General features: G+C 60.0%; 1 protein-coding gene across 2 annotated transcripts; it reads left to right on the forward strand.

Annotated features, from left to right (window-relative positions):
* Positions 1 to 1,136: 1,136 nt before the first annotated feature.
* On the forward strand, positions 1,137 to 21,599 carry LOC119845865 (phospholipid phosphatase 3-like). 2 transcript variants are annotated; one of them, XM_043506874.1, is made up of 8 exons: positions 1,137 to 1,144; positions 4,323 to 4,347; positions 5,358 to 5,746; positions 13,580 to 13,737; positions 14,409 to 14,689; positions 16,553 to 16,610; positions 18,228 to 18,404; positions 20,455 to 21,599. In XM_043506874.1, the coding sequence occupies exons 3-8, from the start codon at positions 5,551 to 5,553 to the stop codon at positions 20,554 to 20,556; spliced, it is 972 nt and encodes a 323-aa protein (XP_043362809.1). In that variant the 5' UTR covers positions 1,137 to 1,144; positions 4,323 to 4,347; positions 5,358 to 5,550; the 3' UTR covers positions 20,557 to 21,599. The 2 variants fall into 2 exon arrangements, with proteins under 2 accessions (XP_043362809.1, XP_038234697.1); XM_038378769.2 differs by lacking the exon at positions 1,137 to 1,144 and having other exon boundaries at positions 4,153 to 4,347.
* The last annotated feature ends 1,768 nt before the right edge of the window (positions 21,600 to 23,367 follow it).

The following is a 23,367-nucleotide window of genomic DNA, read 5'->3' on the forward strand; positions in this document are numbered from 1 at the left end:
TCAATGTACATACTGAAAAACTTCCCCCCACACTGCCCCCTGCTGTTGGGATTCACCCCTGCCCTGGGGTAAGCAGGGAGCCCACAGCCTGGTTAGCAGGGAGGAGAATCAGGGTCCATTGTGGGTATTTATGGCCGTAGATACCAGTCCTGGAAGGAACTGGGCTGAGACCCCACTCAACTCATTTCACCTGGAGGTCGCCCGATGGCCTTCAGCTGAGATAGGCTGAGCTCAGGGACCCCAGCGTGGATTCAGAGTGAGTCTGGATTGACTCAGGTTTAAGAGGGAAGGCCAGAATCTACCCATCTGGTGATTTAGAGATGAAAGGATCCCTAATCTGTTATAGGCCAGCCGCCCCACCCCCTGCCAATCTACAGGGGAGTTCAAAGTCACCTCCCTTTGTTTGCTCTTCCCTCAAAGAGGCCGACACAGAGCTGTGACCTTCCCTACTGTTCCTAGCCGGCTGCCAAATCATTTAACCCTTTCACTGCTAACGCGTTTCTGATCTCCCCCCACCCCCCGCCCCATTCGAAGAAACTTATAACAACGAAGTTTCATGCTGTGATTGTCATTTGGATTCCTTTTATCCCTCGACAGTTAGGAGGGGCCCAGGGGGTCGTGCACCAGCCAGGGAGCCAGGACGCCTGGGTTCTCTTCCACAGCTTCACCTCTCAGCTGCAGGGTGAGACCTTGAGCAAGGGGGTTGGACTGAGGACACACAGACAGCATTGGAGAGCTTGACTTTGCACCCTTAATACCCATTGAACAGAGTTTTTGTCTTCATTATCCGTAGTGATTATTTTTACAACATCTAGGAGCCCCAGTCATGGCCCAGGACTCCATGGTGCCAGGTGCTATGCATTATTTATTAGGTGTATTACGGTAGCGCCTAGGCACCCAGTTGTGGCCAAGGACCCCATGGTGCTGGGTGCTGTGCATTATTTATTAGGTATATTATGGTAGCACCTAGACGCCCAGTCGTGGCCCAGGACCCCGTGGTGCTGAGTGCTGGGTGTTATTTATTAGGTGTATTACGGTAGCACCTAGGCACCCAGTCGTGGCCCAGGATCCCGTGGTGCCAGGTGCTGTACAGACACAGTTTATTGTGTTGTATTGCCGAGGCCAGGACTGAGCTCAGGGCCGGGTCATGCCGGGAGCTGCAGAGACCCGGCAAGTGACATTCCCTGCCCCACAGAGCTCACAGTCTAACCCTGCTAACATTGATTGCGCTTGGACTGAACCAAAAAGAAAAGGAGTACTTGTGGCACCTTAGAGACTAACAAATTTATTAGAGCATAAGCTTTCGTGAGCTACAGCTCACTTCATCGGATGCATTTGGACTGAACCAGTGTGGGGTTAAAGTCGTACAAGCCCGAGTGCAGACCCAGGGCTACCAGCATAAAGGTACTTGTACCAGTGGAGTTTATTCCTGTATGGGAAGGAGAATAAGCTACACTGGTGTAAAGCAGCTTGATACTGGCCTGATGACATCCATACATGGGGTTTCAGAGTAGCAGCCGTGTTAGTCTGTATTCCGATGCATCCGATGAAGTGAGCTGTAGCTCACGAAAGCTTATGCTCTAATAAATTTGTTAGTCTCTAAGGTGCCACAAGTACTCCTTTTCTTTTTGCGTATACATGGGGTTGTATCTTGATCAGCCTCCTCACCCCCGCTGGACCCCTCACTCTCTTCTCTGGCCAGCCCCTTATCCCCCACTCCAGTCCAGTTCACCCCTCCCCTACCAGCCCTCACCCCTCCACTCTGGCCAGCCCCCACCCAGCCACTCCCCCATAGCCAGACCTCTCTCCCCACAATCCTTCCCATCCCAGCTGGGTCCCTCGCCCCCTACTCAGTCCAGCTTGCCAGCCAGGCCCCTTGTCCCCCCATTCCAGCCTGCCCCCCCTCCCGCTGTGCCTTTTGCCCCCTCACTCCAGCCAGCTCCCCAGCCAAGGCTTTCACCACACACACACACACACACACACACTTACTGCTCTTTTGGGCCTCCATTTGCACTTTAAAAGTTGCATGACACCCAGAGTTAGGCCAACCCGCAGGAAGCCTGCGACCCCTCTCTGTACCAGTGGTGTGGTGAAGAGCAACACCTAGGGGACAGGGAGACAACTTCCGCCCTTAAAAGTCAGCGGGCATGCAGAAATGGATGAAAGCTGGGGTGCAAACATAGACTTGGAGACTCTGAGGTCAGAAGGGTCCGTTGTGGTCCTCCAGTCTGACTTTCTAGAGATCGCAGGCCACCGAACCTCACCCACCCACTCCTGGAATAGACGCCGAACCTCTGGCTGAGTCACTGACATCCACAAATCACAGTTGAAAGACTTCAGGTTACAGAGAATCCCCCATGTACTCTCGTCCAAACCAACGAATGACCCTCCGCTGCAGAGGAAGGTCAAAACCACCCAGGGTCTCTGCCAATCTGACCCGGAGGCCAATTCCTTCCTGACCCCAAACCTGGCGATCAGTTGGACCCTGAGCATGTAGGCGAGACCCACCAGCCGGACACCTGGGAAAGAATTCTCTGGAGTAACTCAGAGCCCTCCCCAGCTAGTGTCCCATCTCCGGCCGTTGGGAATATTAGCTGCTAGCAGTCGCCCATCGGCTCCGTGCCATTGTAGGCCCTCCTGTCATATCATCCCTTCCAGAAACGTATCAGCTCAGTTAGTTTTTGCCCCACCCGCTCCTCTTGGAACAGCCAACCGAAGGGGGGGAGAAGGGAAGAATTACTAGTCCACAGCACAGGGGATGGATTCAAATAGAAGGATCCAGCCCCTCCCCCAAACACACATTTTAGGAGTTGCTGTTTCCACCGGCCTGCCTGATTTTCCCCAGTGCAAAACAGCCCCCTCCTTTCTTCCCAAACCCGAGGGGGACAAAATCTTGCCCAGAAATATCCCCATCCCGACTTGGGGCTTTCTTCCATTATTGCCCCAAGGGGACGCTGTGTCCCCCAAGAGTGCAAAATCAGATGCAATTTAAAGCCATCTGTGCAAAAAGTAACTGTCCCTGCTGCTGGGGAGGGTTTGGTTGGCACAGGTCCTGGGGCTGGGGAAAGATCCAGGAGCTTAGCCACCATGTCCTGCCCCACTGAACTCAGCGGGGGTGTTACAGTTGCCTTCAGGGGGTGCAGAATGGAGTGCTAAAGCCTGCTAAACCTAGCAATGGCCCAGCCAGGGAGTTGCATGGCTGTGGGCATCCTCATTTGGAGAGACAGGCCTGGAAAGTGCCATCACAGGCCTGTGAAGAACTTCATGCATAGGAGCGGGTTATTATGTAGGGGGAAAGGCCCCTTTAATTCAATAGGGACTGGGGTGAGGGTTTGCAGGGCCGGGGGGGAATAGTCGGGTGTGTATGGGGATAGACAGAGAGCGGGGGTGCCTGGGGATAGATAGCTAGATGGAGAAATGTGAATGGGGATGCATAGATAGAAAGGTTTCAGAGTAGTAGCTGTGTTAGTCTGTATTCGCAAAAAAGAAAAGGAGGACTTGTGGCACTTTAGAGACTAACAAATTTATTTGAGCATAAGCTTTCGTGAGCTACAGCTCACTTCATCAGAAAGGACTAGTGCAGTGGTTCCTATGTGGGACCCCGCCCCACCTGAAAAATCCCTCTCCCAGCTCTTCCTGCTCTCTAGATTCACAGCAGGGAAGCCAGCCATAGGGGACCATGGCGGTTATCTGGACAGACCTGCCGCATGGCGCAAGCCAGAGATGCCAGCCTGGCCTGGGAGCTAACACGGATGTCTTAACTCAATCTAAGGTCTCTATCTGGACCGCCTGAGCACCTCACAGCCTCTCTGTTTATCCTCACACACACCCATCCCGCGACGCAGGGCGAGGCTGTTCATCCCCATTGCAGATGGGGAAACTGAGGCACGCCATGGTAAAGTGACTGGCCCAAGGTCGCAGCAGGGAATAGAACCCAGGTTCCCCCAAAGCGGAGGCCTGAACCCCGCTCACCGGGCCAGCTGGGCTTTGGGGACCCCCTCTTGCCACCCCTGCTCAGTCCTCCTCCCCCCCGGCCTGGGGATACAGGAGGGTCCCAGGCTGGAGAGACGCTGAGCTCCGCCAGCCGATCCCGCCCCGATCCGTGCTCCAGTCCCTGGGAAGCCCAGAGCCCGCGTGGGGCAGGACGGGGAGGGAGGAGCCCCAGTTCCAGCAGCTGGAGGTGGGAGGGAGCAGCCGTCGGCGCCTCTCAGTCCGGCGCTGGGCTGAGCAGGAGCCCGGGGAACGAGCGCCCCAGCCCGGCTGCAGGGAGACCCCCTGCCTCGCTCCCCCGGCGGCGGGGACAGGAGACCGGCCCCAGCGAGCCGGGAGCGCGGCAGCGGCCAACAGGTACCTGGAAGGGCTGCCCCGGGGGGAGCTGGGACCTCTGGCTGGCCCCCCCGCGTCCCGGGACTCCCCATCTCCTGCCCCCCGAATCTCTCCTTCCCTGGGGGGGAGCTGGGATCCCTAGCTGGCCCCGGTTCCCGGCACCCCCGGGCCCCGTTTTCCGGGCCTCTTGCCCCCCCGAGCCTCCGCTTCCCGGGACCCCTGAAGCTCCCTTTTCCTGGTGGAAGCTGGGCCCCCTTCCCGGGACCCCCAGACCCTCCTTCTCGGGACCTCTGCCCCCCGAACCTCTTCTCCACTGAGGGGAACTGGGGCCCCTGGCTGGACCCCTCCTTCCGAGGATCTCTGCTTCCTATATGCTCCTTCCTAGGTGCCCCCTTGGACCTCCCTTCCCCCACAGGGAACTGGGACCCCATGATTAGATCCCCCTCCCCTGGATCTCACCTGCCTGCGGGGTCCCCCAGAGGAAGGTGCTCTGAGCTCTTTGCCCCATCTCCATCCATCTCTGCGATGTGCAGTACCTCCTGGACCCCCCTTCCTGGGCCCAACTACACCCCCCCTTCATGGTCCTCCACCCCCCTGAATCCCTCCTCCCCTGAGTGGAGCTGGAACCCCCTGCCTCGACCCCCCTATGCAGGCCCCCTGAATCCCCTCACCCATGGGGGGAGCTGGGCCCCCTGCCCCCCCCAAAGGGGAGGTTCAGTGGGGCAAGAGGCCTGGGAAGGAGGGGTCCAGCCAGGGGGAGTGGGATCTCTGCACTCATCTCTGCCCCCCCAAACACACATCGTGGGCAGCTGCCATCTCTGCCCATGGTCTCTTACAGCTGGCCCTGTGCGTGCCCGTCCTGGAGCTGGGATCTTTGCCCATAGCCCTTCCGATGCCGTCATCCCTGGAGCATAGACCCTTGGCATCCCCCTCTCCCAGCTACTGAACCCCCCCCCCACTGCCCCCCAATGTAGCCGCAGCCTTGGTTGACCTGTAGCTTAGAAAGGTTTGTTTGTTTTGCTGCTTTCCAGGCTCCCTGATCCCTGTACAGAGAGAGGAGGAGAAGGAAAGACACCAGCCCTCTACTCTCTGTCCTTGTGCCAGGCTGGGCTCGGAATCCGGATTCCCTCCCAATCCCCTGCCGCTCCTGGGGCTGGAAATCCACATTCCCCTGGTCCCGCTCTAGGAATCTGGATTGCACCTTTCCTCCCCTGCCTCAAGGCCATGCAAAAGAGCAAGTGTGAACTCCTCCCCGATCTGCCCCCAAGGCTCTCGCTGGAGCCCCAGGCATGGCGGGGAGGCCAAGGAGATGTCCGGGTGACAGTCCGGGGGCCCAGCTCCCAGCCTGAGGATTATGCTGCCCCGGGGCTGGGGCAGAGAAAGACCTTGGTTGTCCTGGATATCGTCTGTCTGCTCGTGGGTGAGTGCGGTGCGGGCAGAGCCCCATGCGTTGCGGATCCACCTTCCCCAGGACCCCGGCTCCTGGTTCTCCTTCCCGCAGCGGAGCTTGCCTCCCCTTTCCCTGGGACTCCTGCCCCCTCTCATGTAATGCTGCAGATCCCATACTGTGCCAGGGCACTGAAATGCAGCCACCTCTGGGGAGGAAACTTGGGCCGGGACTTGAGCTGGAGGGCATCAACGGGGGGGAGTGATGCCAGCTGGTCTGGGGGAGGAAGCAGAATTACTAGCTGCCCCATGGAGGCAAAGACCATGTCTTCCCTGTAGACAGAAGTGCTGGTTCTTATTTTGCGGGGCGGGGGGGGCTCAGATCCAGCGCAGTTTAAAGTCCAATCGTCCCCATGCTATAAATGGCATGGAAGCCATGTTAGCCGGCTGGAGCATGAGGATCAGTTGGGTTTGCTGGGAATGAAACCAATGACTCCGGGGAGCCTGGATCTGCGCAAACCTGACGATTCAAAGTCCCAGGCCTTGTATGGTGTGTCCGGGGCATCAGTTAGGCCCCAAACCTTCTCTTTGGAGGGATATTTAATGGCACAGTAGCAGCAGGGATCTCACTTCAATCTAGCCCCTCTCCCCATCGGGGCTGCGTCTGGAACCCAGAGGGATCAGGGCTTTCAGAGCCTGGTACTCACTAAACTGCTGGTGTCGCTAAGGGAAAAACAAGGAAAACTCGTTAGGCTAGGAAGGCGAATAAGATGGAAAATATTCTAATGGCATCAGTGGGCCAGACCCACCAGGGGGGCTGGGCTGGGCTCAGTTCAGAGCCATCTGCAGAAGGATCTAGCATTAGACGGCTGGAGCATGGCTTGGGGTCTGAGAAAAAGCCTCTTACAGGGGAAGAGGGAGATTAACATTGTGGGAGTGTTAGAGGCAAATGAGGTAGAGAATCAGAGAATATCGGGGTAGGAAGGGACCTCAGGAGGGTCCAGTCCAATCCCCTGCTCAAAGCAGGACCAATCCCCAACTAAATCATCCCAGCCGGGGCTTCGTCAAGCCGGGCCTTAAAGGTAGATCAGTTCTCTGTGCCTCACGATACAAGGGGAAATTGAATGAAGCCAAAAGGTGGCTCACTCAGAACAGAGCAAAAGAAATACTTTCCACATGCAGTTTGTGTCTTTGGCCTGTGGAACTCCTTGCTACAAGATGTCCTTGATTTCAGCAGGGTGGTTGTTGTTTTTTAAAGGGGAAGGGCTAATGAGACTATCTGGAGTTAGAGGGCTAAAAAAGTAATAACCAAGAGGTTTGAAAGGACTAGAAAGGGCCTGTTGGTGTATAAATTAACCTTTGAATCTTGGAGGTTAATATGTATTCTCCCTTAACTGCTGACAACAGGATTTTATTCTCTGGCACTGCCTGCTCTCAGAGACAGGGTAGTGAGATAAATAGATCCACCAGTCCATCGCCAGTCTGGGTTCTGATGTCTCTGTCTATATATAGGCAGAAATATCCTGGGATAATCTACAGGAGTGATCTATTTTGGGTACTGGGGGCCAGATAAGTAAAACTATGCAGATAATGGATTTTATGGTTGGTTTCTTTCACTGAAACAGCAAAGCAAAATAATCGTTTTGGGTCGAACAAAATATTTGTTTGACAAAATCAAAATGTTTTGACTTGACTGCAACCGTTTTGAAATATTGCAGAGGGGTTTAAGTAAAACTAGAGGACATTTTGGAAGGACACGAGTCATTTCAAACCGAGAAATCAGAATGCTTTGATTTCTGGGCACACAACCGGTTGAGCAGACCTGATGCGCGGAACAACGCACAGTCAACCGGTGGAACTCCTTGCCAGAGGATGTTGTGAAGGCCAAGACTAGAACAAGATTCAAAAAAGAGCTAGATAAGTTCATGGAGGATAGGTCCATCAATGGCTATTAGCCAGGATAGGTAGGGATGGTGTCCCTTTCTTCTGTTTGTCAGAAGGAATGGGTGAAAGGGGATGGGTGGGATGGTATGGGAAGGGGCCTGGCTATCCTCCCAGGGTGCCATGGTCAGGGTGCTGGGGTGCTATGGTCACAACTCTTCCCCCCACACATACAGCCAACCCAAGACCCTTTTTAGTCCCTGAGTGCTGGGCCCAGAGGAGGGGAAGGGCTGGGGCACCCATCGGGCTCTAGCATCTAGTCCCAGGCAGGCCAGGAAGGGATGGGATTTCCTTTTCCCCTGCATGGACCGCTCCCAGGACTGGGTCAAACCCACCTCCGGGAAGCTGCACAGCTGCTGGCTGGGAGCCCACCTCTGAAGGCAGCACCTCTGCCAGCAGCGGGCAGAAGTGATGGTGGCAATCCCATGTCACCCTAGAATAGCCTTGCGACCCCCCCCCCCGCCCCACCCTCAGGACCTCCATTTGGGTCAGGACCCCCTCGGTTACAACACAGTGACATTTCAGATCGAAACATCTGAACTCAGGACATTTGCTGTTTTTAAAATCCTATGACCCTGAAATGGACCAAGATGGCCCGTGAATTTGGTAGAGCCCTACTTATTGGCTCGGGAGCTGATTTAAGCTAATTGGGGGGGGCAAGGTGGTGGATAAGACCTGACATCAGTTTAGTTGACGCCGATTGCAAACGGAACCCATTTCAGGGAGTCCCCACTGGATGGGACAGGCTGTGCTGGTGTAAGTCTGTTTCCAAACCGATTTACAGACCCTACTTCAGTTCCGCTTCCGTCAAACAGGAGCAGGGCAAAGCCAGATAGCGCTCGTTCTTGCGCGGAAGTCTCGTGCTCTGGTATCCAACCCCTCGCCATCTTTAATGTATGTTGCCTCACACCCCCTCTGTGTGGTAGGACCCCCTGGGGAAACTGAGGCACAGAGAGGCAAGTGACTTGCCCAAGCTCTGTGGCAGAGTTGGGAACTGAACGCAGGTCTCCCAGCTCCCAGGCTAGCACACTAACCACTTGGCCATCCTTCCTCTCTCTATGAGCCCCCTGACCTGACTGCACTGATGGCTAGCCATTGGGCTCAGAAGTGCAGAGTTAGTGGGGTGAGCCAGGGGAGTATCCTGGCATGTTAGTAGAGCTGGGGGTGCCATGGAGGGGGGATCCAAGTCAGTTTGGCTTGGGGAGCACTCTGCGGGAGGGGGTCGCTGCTGGACTGGGGGAGCTCAGTGGCTGGGGTGGCCTTCAGGTCTAAGGGGTTGGATCATGTTGGGGAGGGGGCAGGATGGGTTGGATCATGGGAGTGTGGCAGGGTGGCCTGAGTCAGATCCTGGGGGAGAGGGAGGCTGGCGGAGTAGATCATGAGGGTCAGAATTGGAGAAGGGGTCAGATCGTGGGGGGGGGGCAGACTGGCAGGGTGGATCGTGGTGGGTTGGGACAAGGTGGGTGGGGCTGGATCCTAGGGGGAGGGATTGGATTGCAAAGGGAGGCTGTTTGGGGGGATTGGGTCATGGGTGGGTGTTAAATGGGGAGGAGGGGAGGACACACTAGTGGGGCAGGTCATGGGGGTTGGGCTGTGGGGAAGGGGGGGGTCAGGTTGGGCGAAGGATGGACAAAGCTGATCTCCAGAAGGCTCTGGGATAAAGCACTGGGGCGAGGGGGGGATTAAGAAGGGGTCACAGGTTGTGCCAGGTCATGACCCCTCCCTACCCCCGCCGGGGCTCTGCCCACATCCTGCCCATGCCATCATCCCAACTCCCGGCGACCCCCCCCCATCTTCTATGGGACCCCAGTGCTTCCCCTCTTCGGCTGGCACAGCCCACCCCAGGATCAGGGCCCTGGCTTGGGCAGCTTCCAGGGCCTATGGCACCAGCTCACTGCCCATCAGGGGTCTGCGGAGGGGGGGGCAGGTGTAGTGGCATGTGGGGGGGGCTCCCCTCCTTCTCTCTCTGCTTCACACTTTCTCCTCTTGCCCACTTTTCTCTTCCTCCTTCCGCCCTGGTTCCATCCCATCCCTGCTGCCCTCCCTCCCCGGCCCTGAGCTCTTGGCTGCCATTCAAGGCTGGCCGCGCCCTGCAGCTGTTGCCTGCTCCTCTCCCTAGGACTCTCCATGCCCCCGGCCTCTCCCGCCACCGGTTCCACCTGCTTCCGCTCCTCGGTGTCCGTGCCGGTTGAACCTAGCCGGGAGTGGGGGAGACTTTCTGGCCCTATACACCACCCCAGGGGCTGGGGGGAAGGGGTGCTGCAGGGGCATCAGGGCTGCCAGGCCCATCCCGCGTGGAAAAGGTGCTAGTGGCAGGCCTTGCACGCTCGTGCCCTGCAGGCCATGGGATCCGTTCTTCAGAGCACTAGTCCCAAGGGCCCCCTCCCCCCACCCATGCAGGATCGACCCACTGAAGCACTAGCCCCAAGAATCCCTCCCTCCCTGCCCCGCGGCACGGTAGGGAACCCCCTCCCGGGCCCTATTCTCGCCCTCCCAGCCTGGCACCTGGGCCTGAACGGCAGGGAGCCCCTAGACCCGGGCAGCCAGCCAGGGCGAGTGGGGGACGCCCGAACATGGACAAGAGAGTGACTATTAATAGCCCAGCCCTCTCCGAATAGCTGGGAGGTTTGGCGTGTGTGAGATGACTGGTGCGCCACGGGTGGGCTGGGCTGGGTCAAGGGCAGGCTGGCTGCTGGGGGCACTGGGCTGGCATTAACAGAGCTGATGTAGACCAGGGCAAGGGGCTGAGCGGAATCATGCCCTCTGTGGGCACAGACTCATGCCCCAGTAACACGCGCGTTGGCTAAGGAGCTGCCTTCGGCCAGTGGCACACGAGGAAATTGACGTCTTCGCACAAGCCGCCGCTCGGTGGATGTGATTGCAGGCCTGCCCGCACCACTCGCACGGTGGTGTCCTGGCAACAAGAAGCTCCCCCACGCTTGGCTAGCTGAACCCCCGTGCACACACATTTGCCCCCCTGCTGCTGGCACCGGGATACGCCCAGCGCATGGTCTGGGGTGCACAATGCCTGTGGGATTGCGCCCCTCCTAGAGCTGGAGGCCCTGGCACTCCCCCAAGGGGGCTGAAGGCATGAAGGGCGCATGCCCCTGAACTCCAAGGCTGGTCTCTTGCCACCGCATAATCCCCCCTGGATTTCAGGGTGTTTGGACTTTTCTTCTGTCCAAACCCCGTGCTCCAATGGAGGGCGCTGATTTACACCAGCTGGAGATCTGGCCCCCTTGGCTCCAATGGAGTGGTGCTGATTTACACCGGCTGGAGATCTGGCCCCCTTGGCTCCAATGGAGTGGTGCTGATTTACACCGGCTGGGGATCTGTCCCCCTTGGCTCCAATGGAGTGGTGCTGATTTACACCGGCTGGGGATCTGGCCCCATGGCTCCAATGGAGTGGTGTTGATTTACACCAGCTGGGGATCTGGCCCCCTGGCTCCAATGGCGGCTGCTGATTTACACCAGCTGGGGTATGGCCTCATGGCTCCAATGGAAGGAGTTGATTTACACCGACTGGGGATCAGGCCCCATGGCTCCAATGGAGGGTGCTGATTTACACCAGCTGGGGATCTGGCCCCAGGGGGCTGGGACTCTGGCTCTGAATGCACGGCTGTCACTCCAGCCCTGGGCTCTCAGTATAACTACACAGCGGGTGCAGTCCGTGGCCAGGCAGGGTGCAGGGCAGCCAAGTCAGGATGGAAACCTGGAGCCGGCTCAAGCCAGTCCCTGGGGCCTTGGTATCCGCACAGTGTGGGAGGAGCTGGGTGAGGTCCAGCCTTGGCCCAGACCAACCGTCCCCATGAGTCTCAGATCTTTGACATCAAAGCCTAGGGTGGCTCCTTCCTGCCCCGGGGGCTGCAGAGCTGCTTCTTGGCGTGGCTGTGTTCTTCTCCGAGATCGCCCCCTGCAGGCACCAGGGTGACATGCCCCTCTGGCATGCCCAGCCCTGGGGGGCTCCTGCCCCCAAGCTGGCAGTGCCCCCTGCTGGACATTCCCAGCTCTGGAGTCCTCGCTTTCTCCCTGCCCGCCTCGAGGGTGGGAGTGCCCCCAGGAGAGCCCAGCCCTAGCCACACACCCATCGTGCTGTCCTGGTGGCGGCGCCCCCTCCTGGGTCCCAAGGTGCTCTGCAGGCATCACCCTGGATCTTGGCGGGCGGCCTAGCCCGTTGGAAAGAGTGATCCTGAGAAAACTCGGTTGCCAAGCGAGACGGGAAGGGAGGGAACCTGGGAACCGAATGTGGAAACATCGTTCTCAGCCCCAAAAAGGAGCCCAGAGCCCCCTGGGGAAGGTTATGCAGCCTTGTTGTCTCTTAAAGTGACAGCCCAGGCATGGCCTACTAGGACACCTGGGTCCCACCAGGGCTTGAATCCCACCGAATTGAAGCAGAAGGGGGAACTGTTTGCACTTCCTACCCCTCCCTACGTCGACCTCATTGGGATCTTCTTCCATCTCTTCACACTCCCGTCTCAACCTGCTAGTGCCCAGGTTCATGCTCCTAGCCTCTGAGTACACCAGGATCCTCATGCCAGGGCACTAGTGCCAAGACATGCAAGCCCTGCTCACCAGGATCCTCGTGCCAGGGTGCTAGTGCCAGGATTTGCAAGCCCAGCTCACTGGGGTCCACACTCGTGAGGGTACTAGCACTGTGGTACCCACTCCCAGGGTCTGATCATGTTGGTGTCCAAACACCCGAGTGCCAGGCTTCCTGCTCCCACCCCGGTGTGCAGCTGGGCCCATGGGCAGGATTTACACTTAAGTCACCCAGCACGCTGGGATCCACACCCTTTGCCTAGTTTCACGCTTGTAGCCCCCACGTGCGACAGGATCTGTGCGCGGGAGCACCAGGGTCTCTGATCCCACCTCACCAGGATCTGTTCACCGTTGCCCAGCCTGGTGCTTCCAGCCCCCAGCTCTGCAGGGGTCTCTCACAGGTGCAGGGTTCATGGTGGAGAGGGGGCAAACTGGGGGCATTTTTCTCTTCTAACAAGGGAGGGGGAATTTGGCTTTACTGCCCCTTTAAGAGCCAGGCAGAGACGTGGCTTCTTGGAATCAGGAACTCACCCATCCTGGCTGGAAGTTTAAGGCCTGATCTCCCCCCTCCCTGCACCTCCCACCTCCCTGGCTCCTGCCAGGAGCCCTAATGCAAAGCAGATTGTGCCCCGTCCTGGCATCCAAGGGCTGCCGGCGCTGCTCCTGCTGGGATCGGAGAGGAGGTCTCCCTGCTCTGCTCCCAGAGTTGCGGGGGCTGCCACCTGTTGGGGTCTGACCCACGTGCCCTGCCTTGGGGTGGTGGTAGCAGGGAGGGGATGGGGGGTGAGGAGCAGAGAGGAGGTGGAGGCCAGGGAGGGGAAGAGGTGGTGGTGCGGGAGGGGAGAGCCCCACCAAAACAGTGAGGCTGGTTCCTGGAGATGGGGTATCAGGAATGGGGGGGCTGACACAGGCCAGTCATGGCCGGGGGGGGCATCAGGATGGAGGGGGGTGAGTCATGGACTAGACCTGAAGGGGAGCAGGATATTGTGGGGGGTAAAGGGGGGTCCTGGGCTGGTCCTTGCGGGGTGGAGGAAGTGGGATGGGGGTTGGGTGGTATGATATGATGCCCGGGGGAAGGGCAGTGGGTTTTGAATCTCGATTGGGGAGGGTGTCAGCATTGGGGGGGGGGGTTGTTGCAGGGTGGTCCCTGGGAGGGGGCATTAGGATGGGGGCAGGGTGTCATGAGCTGGTGCCCGGGGGTGGGAGAGCCAGTGAGATTGTGGGGGGAGAAGGCAGGGCAGTCCCTGAGGGGGACAGTCAGACAGGGATGTCCTGAGCCAGTCCCTGAGGGGGAAGAGCTCATGGGATTGGGGAGGGGGGACCACAGAGGGGCCCCCGGGGCTGGGTCAGCCCCTGCTCAGCGCCCCGCTCTCTCTTCCCGCTGCAGCCTCCATCCCGTTCTTGGTCTGCGAGGTTGGCCTGGTCCCCCCCATGCGCCGGGGCTTCTACTGCAACGACAGCAGCATCCGCTACCCGTTCAAGCGGGCGGAGACCGTCAGCGACACGGTGCTGATCTCGGTGGGGATCCTCATCACCTCCGTCTCGGTGAGTCGCTGTGAGAGGAGAGCGCCCCCTGCTGGGCCCCCTGCAGCGCAGCGCCCCCTAGTGCCCCACTGGGGCCGGCACCGACTGCCCGGGGAGAGCGCCCCCTGCCACATTCCCTGCAGGGTGTCAGGGGCTCGGTGAGAGAGGCTGGAGGTGGCAGAGGGGTGGGCTCTGGGTCGCTCACCCCCATGTGCCCCTTACAAAATGCTAGCCGTGCCCCTCGGCGCAGAGCACCTGTTTCCAGCCCTTCCTCCAAAGCATCAGCCATTGGCCCAGGAGCCAGGAGCCCAGACTGGGCATGATCCGATACCGCTGAACGCCACGTCCAGCAGGCTGCTTGCCTTGCGGGACTCCCCGCTGCAGGGCATGGGGCAGAATAGGATGGGTGAGGCAAAATATTGGGGGGGCAAGGGCTGGCTTTAAAAACAGGGGTTGGGTGGGATGAGATTATGGGCTAAACCAAGGGATTGTGACAGGGGAAGCAGTGAATGAGTCCTGCTGCACTGCAAAGTGCATAGGGAGCCCCCCCCCCCCGCCCCATAGTCACTCCTGAGCTTCCCATGGCCCTGGGGGCTGGTCCGTGTCCCAACACGTGGATGGGGGGGAGCTGACTGGGGCGGCTGCCCATCTCAAGCTGCCGTCCCGCGGTGCCTCCCCGTCTTGCCGTGCAGATCTCCCTGGGCGAGAGCTACCGCATCCGCTCCCTGCACCTGGGCTCCCGCTCCTTCGTCCCCAACCCCTACGTGGCCGTCCTCTACAAGGAGATCGGCGCCTTCCTCTTCGGCTGCACCGTGGGCCAGTCCCTCACCAACATGGCCAAGATCACCGTCGGCCGCCTCCGCCCCCACTTCCTGGCCGTCTGCCGGCCCGACCTCGTCCTCCTCAACTGCTCCCGGGGCTACGTGGAGGAGTACACCTGCACTGCGGGACCCTCGGAGGAGAAGGAAGCCAGGTGAGCCCCCCGGGGGGCACTGTCCCTTTAAGGCGGGGTGGGAGGCTGGCTCTGGGGGCTTGAGGTAAAGGACGGGTCCCCCTCTAGTGGAGCCAGCTGTGGAGTGCAGGCCCAGGTTTTGGGGGGGGCCCCCAGTGTACCCGGCCGTACAGGCTCAGGAGAACCGCAGGGTCTGTCGTGGGTCCAGCAGCCTGGCCTGAAAAAAATCCCCTATGGATTCCCCACGGAGCCATCTCGGCTCTTCCCGCTGAGACCAGTGTGAAGTGATGGGGGACCAGGGGAGTTCTGATATTAGACTGCTCCTTGCCAGTGTCTTGCCCCCATGCTGGCTGCCCTGGCCCTGTATCGGGGCGGGGTCACCATGGAGGGTGTCGGGGGGATCAGGGTTACCTGAGCCAGGCCAGGTTTGAACTGCTGTCTGCTCAGGGGATGCCCTCTTAGGCCTCAGCCCTCCAGCCCTGTCCCTGTCCCGGCCCCCGCCCCGGAGATCTAGGCTTGCAGCCCCTCTGCAATTCACTGCCGTTCGCCCAGCCGCCCGCCTGCCGTTCTGCTCTCTCCCGGGGGCTAGGCCAGCTTTCGCTCAGCGCAGGCCAGTTCTTCTTGGGACAGAAGCGTTGCAGGGGAAACTCGGCGTAAACCAGCCACGCGCCACCTCTTGAGACCAAAACCTCTGGGGCTCCAGCCCTCCTGCTTCACGCCCTGAGCTCTGCTCAGCGAGCCCAGCTGGGACAGACCCCGGGGGGGAGGCTTGTCCGCTCCTCAGGGACCCAGGAGTCCCAGTGACGCTCCAGCCACGGGTTGATTAATCAGCTGGGACCCAGCACGATTGGCGTAGACAGATGGAGACTCGAAGGAGACTCTGGTCAGACCAGAGCTCTAGTGACCCCTATTTGCATGCCCTGTGCGCATCTCTGATTTCCTCAGTTCCCAGGTGAAAGACGTGTTGGGGTTTCCAAGCCAATTTATGCTCCACTGCACCCCTTCCAGACCTTTGTTTCCAAGCTAGGGTCTCTGCTCTTCCCCTGCTGCATGTCTGTGAGTCACCGGGCTGGCATCATCTCACAGTCGATCCCTTGTTGATCTGGGGGGATTTCAGCCAGTTCCTCAAGGACTATTCATTCCACCCAGACAGGAAAGTGACATGAAAGCAAACTTCATCCCTTCCCCTGCTGGGCAGCCATGCAGTGTATCAGGGAAACTGAGGCACTCACAGGCTTCAGAACAAATATTACCAAAAATTCCCACTTCAGCACGCCGCCAGCTTCCGCCGGGGGGGTCCAGTAGGTGCCCACGTTCTTCAGACTCTTTGCCAGGGTGCGACCACTTGGTTAAAGGTCAGAGTGAAGGGCTCCCAGCTACTTCATGCTGGCCCTTTATACCACCAGCCCCTGGGCCTCTGGACCCTGGTCCGACCCAGTCTGTGCAGTCGCTCCCAGAGTCTGCAGTAAGTGTCCCCCGCTGAGTTTAGTTCTTGGAGGGAGCTTGGTACTGCGCCCCCGGGGGGGCAGAATGTGGCCCATGGCTCGCACCGATGCAGATCGCAACGCTGGGACAACTGGCGCCAAGATATTGTCTGTGTCTGAAATACCCGGAGTGGTCCCACGCAGGCTGCCCTGTCCCAGTGTCTGGGGCCATGGGGGTGGCTCCCCGTGGAGACTGCCCCCACTTTGCTGGACAATCCCACGCCCCGGGCAGCGGCTTTGGAGCCCCCCGGCCTAGCCCATCTGGCCCTGGACAGGATTTAAGGCAGCCATGGAGGTGACAGGCGGAGGGGTTGCTGGTGGGATCCCTCTGCACCCTACACCCCTGGCGATGGGCGGTGCCGCCAGCTATAACCTTGGCCTTTATTTGCCCCCCTTCCAGGAAGTCCTTCTACTCCGGCCATGCCTCCTTCGCCATGTACAGCATGACATACCTGGTGGTAAGCGCCCCCGCCCAGCCCCACAGACCTTAACGCTGCAGGGGCCCGATCTGATCATCCTAGAACCTTCCCTGGCAACCCCAGCCCATCCCTCGTGGGCCACGCCTGAATGCCCGGGGGGGTTCCCCTGGCCCATGAAGCCCTGGGGGAAGTCTCTGGGGAGCATGGTGGGATCTCTCCGCAGATCCAGGCTGGGGGAGGTGATTGGGGGACAAGGGGAGATCTCCCCGCAGATCCAGGCTGGGGGAGGTGACTGGGTGCATGGTGGGATCACCCTAAAGGAGCGGCTGGGCCTGGCAGCCCCTCTTAGCCAGCGACCCCTGTCCAGGGTCCCACCCCGAGCCATCTGCGATTGAGACCTCAGCAAGGAGTCAAGTGCCCAGAATAGCCCAGCAGAGGGTCCCTCCATGCCAGGCACTTCCTGCTAGAGCAGCAGTTGTCGGTGTGGGAGCTGGAGGGTCACACGCAAAGCCCACTGGGGGGCCAGGACGCCTGGGTTCTATTCCTGGCACTTGGAGGGGCATGGCTCCTTGTGGGTTAGAGCAAGGAGGGGCTGGGAGTCAGGACTCCTGGGTTCTTATCCCCAGCTGTGGGAAGAGAGTGGGGTCTAATGGTTAGACCAGAAGGACCTGGGTTCTCCCCCTGACTCTGAGAGTGGAGTGGGGTGAGCAAAGAGCTCCCTCCAGTGGCTGGTGGTTCTGTGCCCCACATACCTACAGAGACTCATCCAGCCGCCAGAGCTGCCAATTGTGTGGGGTGCACCCAATGTCTGGCTGCCCCGGCTCCTGTCTCTTGGCTGGCCCAGGCTGACCTAGGCTGGAGGGTAGTGCGGTCTGATGGGTGAGCCGCGGCTCATCCTCTGAGAACTGGGGAGGCGTTAACTCACTGTTCCTCCCGCCCAGCCCAGGCCAGTAAGGGCCCCTCTGCAGATGGGGAAACTGAGTCACGCAAAGGGGAAAGTCCTGACACCCAGCCCCCTGCTCTAACCACGAGACCCCACTCCCCAGAGCTGGGGATAGAACCCAGGAGTCCTGACCCTGCTCTCAGCACCTGTCCCACTCACTCCCCTCATTTCCTCCACTCCCCGCACCCGACTGATTTCCCCCCTCATCAAAGTGGGTCAGTTCCCCGCTTCCGCCACCACACCCGAATGCCCCCCCCAGCCCTGGATGCCTGGGTCCATGTGGCTGGTGATGGAGAAGGGCCCCTTGTTCCCTTGGGGAGCAGCACAAACAGGCCCTTTATGTGTCCCTGGCTGATGGGCCTGAATGGGGAGGGGGGTTGGGAACGTGTCTCGGGCTGGGGCAGCGGTGACGCCAGCGACTAGGACTGCAAGTAGCCCCCCAGCTCAGATGCCCTTTATTCTTCTTGCTATGCTGGGGGATGGGGTGTGGGAGCACAGTGGGGATGGGGAAGCAGCATTTGGGGTCCGCAGGGTTTGAGGGTAGGGCGTGAGGGGGCGGGGACTGGGGTGTAGGGGACAGGAATCAGAGCACGAGGGGGGAGCTGGTTGGGTTTTGGGATGGGAGCAGCAGCGTTTGGGAGGGTGGGGGCCAGGAGCAGCGCCCTCCCCCAGTGCTCACCCCCTCTTCTCCCCCCTACCCCCCGCCCCCCCAGTTCTACCTGCAGGCGCGGTTAACCTGGCGGGGCGCCCGTCTGCTGCGCCCCCTGGTGCAGTTTGCCCTGCTGCTGCTGGCACTGTACACCGGGCTCACCCGCATCTCTGACTCCTGGCACCACCCCTCGGACGTGGCCGTGGGCTTCCTGCAGGGGGCGCTCATCGCCTACTGGGTGGTAAGTGTGAGCCGCCGTCCGTCCGTCCCCCCGCCCCCCACCAGCTGACCGTCTGTCTGTCCAGGATGGATCAGTGCTTGGATCCCTCGAGGTCACCAGCTCGACTCTGGCCCGGCTCCCGGAAGTGCGATGAGTTTGTCTGGTTTCTTAGAGCGTCAGGGTCCACGTCCCAGCCCACCCCATGCTCTCTCCAAGAGCCCGGCTGGGAGCCAGGACTCCTGGGTTCTTTCCCCAGCTCTGGGGTCTAGTGGGTTAAAGCAGATGAGGGGAGCGGGGTTCTGGGAGCCAGGACTCCTGGGTTCTATTCTTAGCTCTGGGAGAGGGAGTGGAGTGGAGGAGTGGAGTCTAGGATTTAGACCAGGATGGGCTGGAAGCCAGGACTCCTGGGTTCTATTCCCAGCTCTGGGATGGGAGGGGAGGGGAGTCTAGTGGTTAGAGTTGAGGTGGGGGACTTGGAGCCCTGGGTTCTATTCTCAGCTCGGGGAGGGGAGTGGGGTCTAGTGGTTAGAGCAGGGGGGAGCTAGGAGCCAGGACTCCTAGGCTCTGTTCTCAGCTTGGGGAGGGGAGTGGGGTCTAGTGGTTAGAACGGGGGGCTGGGAGCCAGGACTCCTGGGTTCTTTCCCCAGGGAGCGGTGTCTAGCAGTTAGATCAGTGTGGGGGCCAGAACCCAGGACTCCTGGGGCTCCATTCCTGGCTCTGCAGCTGACTCGTGTGACCTTGGGCCAGTCCCTTTCCCTCTCTAAGGGGCCGCAGTGGTGGAGGCAATGTGTGGAGAACGCTCCGACCTCCTTGGGTGGCAGGCGCTGAAGCCAGCACCGGGATTCTCCCCCATGTTCTCCCCACCCCCGGCCTTGGGGGGAGGGGGCTCTGAAGCCGGCCAGGAGCTGAGGGGCCGAAACACTGTCGCTCCCAGGGCCGGAGCCGTGGGCTGCCAGGAAATGGCATAGGAAACGCCTCCTGCTTCAGCATTAAAACAGGCAACGGGGAGGAAATCTTCCCTCATGCCAGGGCTCCCGGCCAACCTCCCCGCCCCTTCCATGGGGGCCCAGCGGCCCAGCTCACAACCCTGGGGGTCCTTAGCGCAGCACAGCCTCACCAGGAGGTGTGAACTCCCTTGTACTCATGTGGAAACTGAGGCACAGAGGGGGGAAGCAGCCTGCCGGGAGCATGGATTATGGAATCTAAGGGGCTGGGAGTCAGGACTCCTGGGTTCTATCCTCAGCTCTAGGGGTGTTAGGGGGTGGGTTAGAGCAGGGGGTGCTGGGAGTCAGGACTCCTGGGTTCTATCCTCAGCTCTGGGAGGGGGATCTGGTGGGTCAGAGCAGGGGGGCTGGGAGTCAGAACCAATGTTCCCTCTAATTTTTCCCATCCGTTTGTGGAATGAATTTTATGTGCACCAATATAGAGGTGGTGGGGGTGTGGATGAGGGGTTCGGAGCGTAGGAGGGGGCTCAGGGCTGGGGCAGAGGGTTGGGGTGCAGGTGGGGGGGTGAGGGATCTGGCTGGGGGTGTGGGCTCTGGGGAGGGGCCAGGGATGAGGGGTTTGGGGTTCAGGCTGCCCTGGGGCCGCAGCGGGGAGAGAGGACTCCCCCCAGCTGTCTTTCCCCGCAGCAGCCCGGGGCTGGGGGAGAGGCGCCTCTCCCCGCTGCAACCCTGAGCACCTGCACAGCCCTTGATAGGCTGCTGCACGGCCGTGCAGCTTACAGGGAAGCTTTAGGTCAGGACTCCTGGGTTCTATCCCCAGCTCTGGCAGTGGGAGAGGGTGGGTTAGAGCAGGGGGAGCTAGGGGGCTCCTATTCTTGCCTTATAGCCTGGTTCACCCTATAACCTGGGCCTGTGGCTAAACTAGAGCCTGCCTCAGTTTCCCTCCAGCTGTGGAATTGGGGTGTCCCGGTGTAAGCAGACAAAGCAATTGCTTAGGGCCCTGGGCAGCTCTCGGAGTGGGGAGGAGGGTCACGTCAGTGCAATTAGCTCTCCCCTGCCTCGCTCCCCTCCTTTTTGGTCTCTCCCCTCCTCACACCCCGTTTTTCTCTCTCTCTTCCTCCTCCCAGGCCTTCCACATCTCAGGCATGTTCCACCACAAGCCCCCAGCCTCCCGCCTGCCCCAGCTTTGCCCCGATAGCCCGGACTCCAGCGGCCACACCAACTGCTAGGCGTCGTGCCGGAACGGGAGGCTGGAGGGATCACCCTGCTAGGACCAGCACCCAGCACCCAGCTGGCCTCCGCACGGCGGGGGGAGAGCCAGCCCCTCTTTCTGCTCCTCTACAGAGCATGTGGTCCTACGTGCTTTCTCTCCGGCAGGGCTGGGCTTTCCTCTGTTGCTCTGGTCGCCGCCGTCTGTTTTCCAAGCACTTTGATTTCCTCTTGAATGCCTGCCCTGGGTCAGGCCGTCACCACCTCCCGAAAGGCTTCCTATTGGGTGGGGTTCTCCTCTGTCCGTCGCAGGAAATCCTGCCTTCCTTTGGCCAGGGCATGGCAGGAAGTCTCACCTTTTTCTAACAAGGATATTGCAGACGCATCGCAGGAAGTCCCACCTTCCTCTGGCAAGGGCATGGCAGAAAGTCCCGCCTGCCTCTAGTATGGACATCACAGGAAGTCCCACCTTCCTGCGGCAAGGGCATGGCAGGAAGTCCCGCCTGCCTCTAGTATGGACATCACAGGAAGTCCCACCTTCCAAGGGCATGGCAGGAAGTCCCGCCTGCCTTTGGCACGGACGTCACAGGAACGCTGCAGGATGTCCCGCCTTCCTTTGACATGGGCATTACAGGAAGTCCCACCTCTCCCCTCACCACCCCCACACACATTGGGATTTCCCAGATCACTGAAGGATTATGACGACGATTTGCATGTTACGCTTTAGCCACCTTCCCAGACTCTGCTACCTGCCCCTCCAATGAAAGGGCCCCTCCCCTCTCCGCTGCCGGGGAGGAGGGCTGTGATTGGTGGACAGAGGGATGAGGAGGGCGGGCAGAGCGGCAGGTGGTCGAACATGAAGGATGAACCACAGGCTGCTGGGCCATGGGAGTGGGGTCCACAAGGACCGCTCAAAGGGGGCTCATCCATGCCACAAGTGGCTCCCGTTCTCAGATGCTTCCGGGCCCCCCCGGGGGCTGGACTGTGCCTCTCGCCCCCCCCATGCCCAGCTGGCCCTGATAATGTGAATGGTATTTTTGTAATAAATGGTACAGACAATCAACTGGGCTGGCGCTGGCCCAGGTGTGGGGAGCATGGGTCGGTCCCAGGGCTCCAGGCAAGGGGCGTTCCTCCTCTCTGCGAGCCCTGCCTTGGCAGCTGCCCTCCAGGACTCAGGCGGGCGATCAGGGGTGGGTTTGAATGGAGGGGGCTGTCAGGGTGGGGATTGTTGGGGGACGGAGGGGCTGTGAGCCCAGAGCTGAATGGTGGTGGCGGAGGGGCTAATTCCTAACTCACGCAAGAGCCGCTGCAAGTTGAGGGGCACTGGCGGAGCTGAGGGGGATCCCAGGGCTGGAGTAGCAGGGGGCGGTGGGTTGGGATTGAGGGGCACTGGCTGGGTTTCAGTCGTGCCCTCTGGATGATGGTCCCAACCCCAGGGAAAGACGCTGCCTCGTTCTCCCGCTAGGGAAGGGGCTCGCTCGCGCCACCTGGCCCCGTCCTGGCCGAGTGGCTCTGGACGCTGCGGTCGGCCTGCCCCTGGGAGACGTTCCACGCAAGTCCTTGACCCTGGGAGCGGGGCTGCAATGGGGGATCCGGCCTTGCCCAGCCGTACAGGGGAGGCAACTGGGCTGATGGGGTTGGGGGCCAGCAGGAGGGCCTGGCCTGGCCTAGATGAGCTGAGCTTGCCTGCTGGGTGCAGGAGAAGGCAGGATCAGGCCCAGGGCATGCCCGCAGGCCGCTCCTACAGCTCTCTGGCTCTGGATGTGGCACCAGGGAGGCCTGTGTGATGAGAGCCTGTGAGCTAAGGAGACATAGGCATGGTTTGTTCTTGGATGGGAGACCCAAAAACGCCAACTGTGCCCCTGCTTGGGGGGGATCTTAATGCCAGCCCCCATGTCCTAGGGGGTGCTGTGCAGCAAGGAGCAAGAATGGTGGCCCCATAGGGAACACTCTGGGCAGTGGTGCTTTGTGGCTGTTAACCAGCTGCCAGGCCTTGCCCCAGAGCTGGCTGCATCTGGGAGCTGGCCCAAGCAATCCCTGCATAGTTCATCAAGTGTTTGGGCCTTTTTAGGAATTCAGGATTGGTATCAGCAGGCCCAATCAACAAATCCTCAGGGGGAATCCAGATTCTTGAACCAGAGCCTCTGTCTGTCTCCTTCCTCTGACTATTTCACAACAGCCTCTCGGGGGCGGGGGGGCTGTGAGTTCCTTTCAAAGCTGCCATGAATGACTCCTTTATACCCCAGTGGGAGACAGGGGCCGTGTGACTCCCAGCGCTAGGCTCAGGGGAACAATAGCGGGAGCCATATCTGCCCCTTCTGAGCCCCAGGGCAGATGGTAACCAAGCAAAGCCGCAATACCAGCCCTGGGAGATAAGGGATAATGACTCGTTTTTATAGCGGGGGGAAACTGAGGTACAGGGAGAGGCCGTGACCTGACCAAAGTCACACAGCAGGACACTGAACAAAGAGTCTTGACTGTCTCTTGCTCTAAGCGCTAATCCCCGCTCCTTACCCCAGAGTTGGTGATAGAACCCAGGTGTCCTGACTCCCGGCCTCCCCTGCTCCAACCACTAGACCACATGGCCCATTCTGTGATCCCACACTGTGGCTCGTAGTGTTTCTGGCAGTCCCTGGATGCCTGTGAAAGCCTGTGGAAGAGGGAGCCAGTCTGGTTACCCCGCTGGCTGAGGTGACAGGATGTGGGTAGCCGCACACTGGGACGCACACACCCCGGTCTCTCTTAACCTCATTGTACCACGCAAACCACTGCTGTGGCTTCCCCAGGGATCCAGCAGGTTCATGAGCAGGAGGGGAGGTGGTTGAGGGTAT

The sequence above is a fragment of the Dermochelys coriacea genome, chromosome 20 (assembly GCF_009764565.3).
Source record: "Dermochelys coriacea isolate rDerCor1 chromosome 20, rDerCor1.pri.v4, whole genome shotgun sequence".
NCBI lineage: Eukaryota > Metazoa > Chordata > Testudines > Dermochelyidae > Dermochelys > Dermochelys coriacea.